This window comes from Agrilus planipennis, unplaced genomic scaffold (genome assembly GCF_000699045.2).
Source record: "Agrilus planipennis isolate EAB-ADULT unplaced genomic scaffold, Apla_2.0 scaffold6, whole genome shotgun sequence".
NCBI lineage: Eukaryota > Metazoa > Arthropoda > Insecta > Coleoptera > Buprestidae > Agrilus > Agrilus planipennis.
This window is the reverse complement of record NW_020439302.1, coordinates 2,809,752-2,816,460: the sequence shown is the minus strand read 5'-3', so window position 1 is coordinate 2,816,460 and position 6,709 is coordinate 2,809,752. Positions and strand designations below refer to the sequence as shown.

The 6,709-nt window shown below is 35.4% G+C and overlaps 1 protein-coding gene and 1 long non-coding RNA gene across 2 annotated transcripts in view; one reads left to right on the top strand and one right to left on the bottom strand.

Moving 5' to 3' along the window:
- Nucleotides 1-583: 583 nt before the first annotated feature.
- LOC108744910 (inhibin beta chain) overlaps nucleotides 584-6,709 on the bottom strand; it is a 35,046-nt gene continuing 28,920 nt past the window's right edge. The window contains exons 2-4 of the mRNA XM_018480874.2: nucleotides 2,651-2,853; nucleotides 2,089-2,463; nucleotides 584-1,954 (exon numbers count right to left, since the gene is read on the bottom strand). Of these exons, the coding sequence (XP_018336376.1) occupies nucleotides 1,700-1,954; nucleotides 2,089-2,463; nucleotides 2,651-2,853 (833 nt within the window). The 3' untranslated portion in view covers nucleotides 584-1,699. The remainder of the gene's footprint in view (nucleotides 1,955-2,088; nucleotides 2,464-2,650; nucleotides 2,854-6,709) is intronic.
- The window catches only part of LOC108744967, a 126,364-nt gene continuing 120,322 nt past the window's right edge, over nucleotides 668-6,709 (top strand). The window contains exons 1-2 of the long non-coding RNA XR_003231932.1: nucleotides 668-730; nucleotides 3,166-3,250. This is a non-coding gene — a long non-coding RNA (uncharacterized LOC108744967). The remainder of the gene's footprint in view (nucleotides 731-3,165; nucleotides 3,251-6,709) is intronic.

Genomic DNA, 6,709 nt, shown 5'->3' with positions numbered 1-6,709 from the left:
TATTAGGTATTTTTTTTTTCAATTGTGTACAACATCTACATTATTGTCTATCATAAATTTCATCTGTATAAAAAATATAAACTTAAAGATACTCGTAGACAAGTTTTCTGGTCATCCCCGGTATACCGTTCAGCTATGCACTATTATAATAGTATAAGTGTAATCATTAGGTCGGTAATAATAATAATAATAATATAATAGTTACGATTTTTACGTTAGTTTACCGGGGCGCCAGAACTTGTAAAACATAGAAATCACAGTAAAAAAGTTTTTTTTTTTCGTTATTATATCATTTTTGAAACTAATTACAACGTAAAAACACAATTGTACAATCTCGCTGTAAAAAAGTAAGAGTTCTTTTTTTTTTCTCTCTAGCCGCGCTTTTTCGGCTAAAATTGGAAAAGTGATCACATGATTACGAGGTACAAGGTGATCTGTTAAGTACAAAATTTGTTTTAAACACAGTCTTCCTAAGCAGCTTCGTATGTCAAAGGTCCTTTCTCCAAAAAACGTCTTCGTATGTTTCCGTTTTATGTTTTTGTTTTAATTTGCCTGGTTACGCCCTGTTTCAAATTTCGCGGCCGATATTACCATCTATAGTAACTGTCATTTTTTTTTTGACTCTATGTCAAATTTAACCTTACTTTTTCTAGCGTAATTGACAGATTTTAACTTTAAAGTTATCCAAACAAATGACTCAAAACCGATTGTTAATTAGTGCAGAGTTAAGGTAATGTACAATAAATATTAGGGTATTTATGAATGTATAGTTTTTTTTATAACATTAGCGAACGAAAATTGAACCAGACCGTTTTCCTAAAGCTTCAATTGTTTTCCAAAACTTATTTAGAATTTTTTATCACAATAAATCGATTACATCATTGACTAATCACTTTCCTAACCGTAAATATTAACATTTTCCTAAAGGATCGACCTTTTCCCGCTGTTTAACTGAGTATATATTATTTAAAGCGACCTTTGATCATAAGAGGCTATTTTTTCTTGCTTTCAATGCCAGAAAGCTATTCACGATATCAATATTTTTTTTATTTGCTATTAACCATTTGTCTACAATTGATTTTCTTTCTTATTACCAAGAGGCACAATTTTGTCTTCTAAACACCCATCATAAAAATTCATCTTTCAAATGTTGCAATCATAATACGAAAAAAAAAGGTAATAACTAAAACCTAATTGTTTTTTAATTAAATTATGAGCTCACATAGGCGAATAAGCGGCGGTATGATTATTTTGAAATAAGTCTGTACAACGATCGGCTTAGTCCGTAAATTAGTGTCATCAATGAGTTTTATCTGCCGTGGTGTCCAAAAAATCCCGTATTCCAGACGTGTTTTGGTTGAGAATATTTGCAAGTTTGATTAAGAAATCCTTTCCATTTACTGTGGTGGTTCTGATCGTCAAACTTGTTGTAATTAAAAGTTCTACTTTGTAGTCAAAATTTTTCGTTCGTTATTATAGTTGAGATATCTTCGATGCAAATATTCCCGATTGTATGTCTATTATATTAGTTCACTGTTTCCTCCAATAACGTCCTTTTTCCGTCCAAAAATCTACCGCAATTCCAATTTGTTAGTGTCTCACTATGACCTTACCCTATTCTTATCGATTTTTCTACAGTCCCACTTTCACAAATTAATTAACACTGTTTTTTCATTACGCATTAACACTTAAAATGAAATTACGGACACCCGCACTCGTCCACGACCATTTTGGGCAAGTCCCTTTTGATAATGTTTTGATCGGAGCCCAAATAGATCAGGCTCATTCCCGAAAACTTCAGCGGTGCACAGCAAGGTTGCATCCCGCTCAGATGGTTGCTTTTTCTCAGCTCCTCGATCACATGCGTATGGTAGTTTAGATATTGGTCAGGAGTTCTCTGGTGACCGCAGTCTCCTCGACAGTAATTGGCGTAGTAACCTTGTGGCGCTATAACCTATAGAAAACAGAATACAAATAATGACCCCGGGAGATTCTTATAATGTCCAACATATAAAATGGAAGAACTTCAATCCGTATCGCCCCAAACGAACAAAAGATCCTTGTCCTTAAGTATTAGTCTACACTTACCCAGTCATCCCATCCAATTTCCTTGAAACTGACGTAAAATCTTTGTTTGCAACATTGATTCCCAGATTCAGGAGAACAATCTATTGCTCTTCTTCGGACCCTCCTCGTGGTACTGGGGTCGGTGTGAATGACGAGGAAGGGTCTCGTGGGGTCGTGTCTTCGACTGCTGGTTCCACTGTTGGTGGAGGACGAGGAAGTTGATGGCGTGTCGGGGATGTGCAAGTGGACATTCTTACATCTGCAACTGCAGTCAATGAGGAGACGTAACTTTTGGGAAGTCCCCTCCGACAACCACCTTCTCACAGTGTCTGTTAAATTGAGTTTTTGCCATCCGCTGTTGTTCTCGTTCACCTCCAATTTCGTACCGAAATTGTGCTAGAAAACAAGACACAAAAGGATCTCTGTAAAAGATCGTCAATACTTCAAAAATGTATGATCAAAAATGAATAACCGAAAGTACATTATTCCACAAGATCCAGAAATCCAATGACTTCGAATATTGGGAACTGTAAAAATTTGCTATTGATTATGATATTGAATTAGGATTAAAAGAAGGACGTACTTCGTCTAGACTAAGTTTATTTGAAAAACTAAATTGTTTGACCCTGAATGCCCAAAGGTACTGTTGGCACCTCGTCGGCGGGCGTTTTCTCAGTTCCGTTTTGAGCCAGAGGGTTGCCTCGCGAACCCTCAACTCCTGGATCGCTTGGCCGGGTTCAGGGGTTATCCTGAACTCTAAATACTTATTTCCATTCACTGTCATACCTGAAAATAAAATAGAAACGTTGAAATCCAAACCATCCGTGCATGATTTTACGAATAAGTAAACAGTTTAGGGATAATATTCACGGAAACCTTTCTTATATAGGACCTGTAACCAAAATTGGACTGAAGTTTTTTCACTTAAATGATTGAAACGTTGGGGCAAACGAATATTTGGTAGATGTGTGTGGAAGGAATTTATCTTTTCTATGACTTTGCCTTATAATAAATCGTAGGTAGTAATATACTTGTGTGTGCTAGATTCATGAAAACGAATACTTAATAAATTTATTAACTTTCGTAAATTTGTTTCAGACGCGAGTTTCAAAGGTGGCGATAGTGCGGAGTTTGTGCAGGACATATCGTGCCGGCCTGGAAGATGTTCCTGTAGGAGTGGAGGGTAAGTGATTTTCTCTTGTATTTATCTTTGAACGTCTTTTTACGAATTTGAAAGAGGTGGTAGGTACCGATTTATTATTTTATGCAATTCTACCACCTAAATAGGTAGATAATTCTTGTACAGTATTGCTCTAGCTTTATGCAGTAGTATTTTTGTGTTGGGTCTACCACAATAGGTGCAATGCCAATATGCACAGTTGAAAAAAATTTAAGGAAAACCTGAAGCATCTTCATCACTTTTTAGGACTTTTGTTAATGATAACTTTCAGAAATATCTTTAATTTTATACAGGAACACATTTAACAAGTACTAATTGTACTATTTCGACGTTAATTGCAATAATAATTCCAAAGTAATCTAAATAAGAAACAATAGGCTTTTGTGGTACTGCAAATTCAAAGATAAAATCTTTAAAAATGAAGAAAAGATAAAATTTGCCTTTAAGGTTATTATCACTATTTTTGTTTATCACAATAAGTTGTTTCCATTTTACGGATAAAAATTTTAAATTTTTGAATCCATTATATTAAAAGGAACATTTAATTTGTAACCTATATACTTTTACCGTTGTTGATAATAAATTTTAACGGTCAAATTAACCGCATTACTGGATAATTTGATAAATTGATACAGTGGGTATTGATAAAAAAACTTACGAATTGTCTACGCTTGCACAATAAAAGTTTTATTAATGTAAGCAATCGTACCTCCCAAAAAAGCGGATGAAAGCGATAGAGTTCAAAATGCCGTACGAGACGTTCGTGTACATTGCACTTGCATTTTGCAACTTTTCGGAAATCGCGCTAGCGTTGCGACGTCTACCGACGCCGCAGACGGTATCTCGGCGACGCCGACACCGGACACGTCAACTTCGTATCTCTATGCATGCGTCTCAAAAACAGCACAATCAAGCGAAATTTTCTTTTCGCAGTCTTGGTATACTTGAGGTAAATAATATCCTTTCCTAAACCGATACTTCACTTAAAGAAGGATCCATGAACAGAGATTATATGTACATCTAAAATGTTTAATTATTTTAGATATTTAGATAAACAATTAAAGAAAACCGTCAACGAACATCATCATTATTATAAGGTCGTCAGACTGGGTTAGACATGCACCTCCACTCTTTCTTATCCTGAGCTAATCTTCGCATTTCCCTAATCCTAGAACATCCCACATCCTTGACTATTTGTGCACAGTAATCTAATCTAAGTCTACCTCTACCCTTCCTAACACCCCTTTCTGCCTCTAATATGTCTCTAACTAGACCTTCATGCCTGAGAAGGTGTCCTACCAACCTATCTCGCATATTTCTAATTGACTTCAATAGAGTCCTCTGCTATCCTCTTCATTTCTAACCTTTTATATCCACGGTATCCTCATCATTCGCATGTAACACCACATTTCGAACGCTTCTTAAATTTTCCAATTTCCCTATTTGCCTCATTGTCCCAACATTCCACGATCCGACTCGTAAAGTATTGCACCTACCCCTATTGCTCTTATTGATGACATCCCCCGAGGTGGTCCCCGCTCGGACATCCGAATAGGGGACTAGTTTACGTCCGGAGTGCTTTATCCCAGAGGACGCCATCATTTGAGTTTGGTGTGCTTTTTTTTTTGGGATATCATAATGTGGTGTTTCCCCGTTGCCTTCCACATCGCAGTATTGTGCACCAGAGTGCCATACCGATCCTCGTGATCTCCGCCACCTAGAGTACTGAAAGAGCTGCTGCCTTTTTTCATGGACTTATCTTAGTCTAGTTTCTCTTTAAGAAAACCCCCCGCTCCTATTATGGTTGATAAAAAAGAAAACGAATCAAGAAAAACCTCGATATTTCAGAATCAGTGAGCTAATATTTGTTTTATTCTTTATTATGGGCTATACCCCAAACATACTCTCGGAAAATTGGCGAACATTTTTCTTGGTTTGTTTCCTTTTGTAGTATTAATAGGTACAATATTTTACAATAAGTGCATCGTTGATGGTTTTCCTTAGTTGTTGATCTGAAAATCCAAAAAAAAAGTTGAACACTTGATACATATCTTCGTCCATGGATTCTTCTTTCCATGGCTTACAGGTTTTTGTGCACAGGAAAAACCGGTGGAGGCTATGGACACGGCGTCTATTGCTTAACGTAGCGCGCAACTGTCAACAGCGATCGAAAACATTATTTAAATAAATTTGCAGAAATACGTGATTATTATTACTTATATAAATAATAGCGGTCAAATAAATATGTAAATAGAGGTAGAATATGTGAATTTTACAAAGTTCTGTAGTAAGTAGTTCCCTTTTTCTTCGACCTTTGAAGTAAAAGATACCCATTAGCCACTATAAAAGTTTGCGATTTTTTTTGCGTTAAGTATTTCCGGTTCCAGTTTGTAACGAAACTTTTATGTGAACTTCCTTTTGTAATTTCGCTTGCTTCATTTCATTTGCCAGAAAGTACGTACTCGGAAAACTTTTACAGTTTTCATTATATTCGAAAGTTGGCGTATTAGCAAGTGGTCAAAAGAACTGTTAAAATTTCAGTCCATTTTATTTAGTGAGTTACTAACAGTTAAACATTATTAAAGCGTATACATGCTCTTGATTGGTTGCCGATTTAAATGTTCAAACGTTAATAACTCAATGTTGCATTAAAAAACAAGAAGTTTTACAGGTTACAGAGAATTAAATCAAATATTAATGCCAAAATTCGTTTTTAATTTTCAATCCCACTACAAACTACCTCAAGTTAATGAAGGAAATTTTTTTTGTTGCTGTTGTCACGCCCTTGCCGGGAATCGAACCCGGGACCTTTAGCAATAAAATTTTTCCTCATTAACTTGAGGTAGTTTGTAGTGGGATTGAAAATTAAAAACGAATTTTGACATTAATATTTGATTTGATATTAACCCCTATTAAAGGTTCAAGTTGCTTGACATGAAATACCAATGTGAAAATTCATTTTCAATTATCCATCCACTACAAACTACCTCAAGTTAATGAAGGAAATTTTTTTTGTTGCTGTTGTCACGCCCTTGCCGGGAATCGAACCCGGGACCTTTAGCAATAAAATTTTTCCTCATTAACTTGAGGTAGTTTGTAGTGGGATTGAAAATTAAAAACGAATTTTGACATTAATATTTGATTTGATATTAACCCCTATTAAATGTCAAAAAGTGTTTCATAGTTATTATATTACAGAGAATTGTATTAATTTGCATATTTACGTTGACTATTGGGATTCGTCAAATGGGAGGAACCTAAAAACATGGCGCCGATTAGGGAAAATTTATCTTAGTTCCTATAGTGTACCGTGCAATTTCCAAGTTTTTAAATTACGATAAAATGATAAGTATTGACACAATATGTGATTGGGCTGACACAAAGCCTCGGAAAGGAAATTTCGTTGAAGGTGAGCGTGTTTTTAATGCCAATCACATTATAAAATTCGGAAATAACAAATCC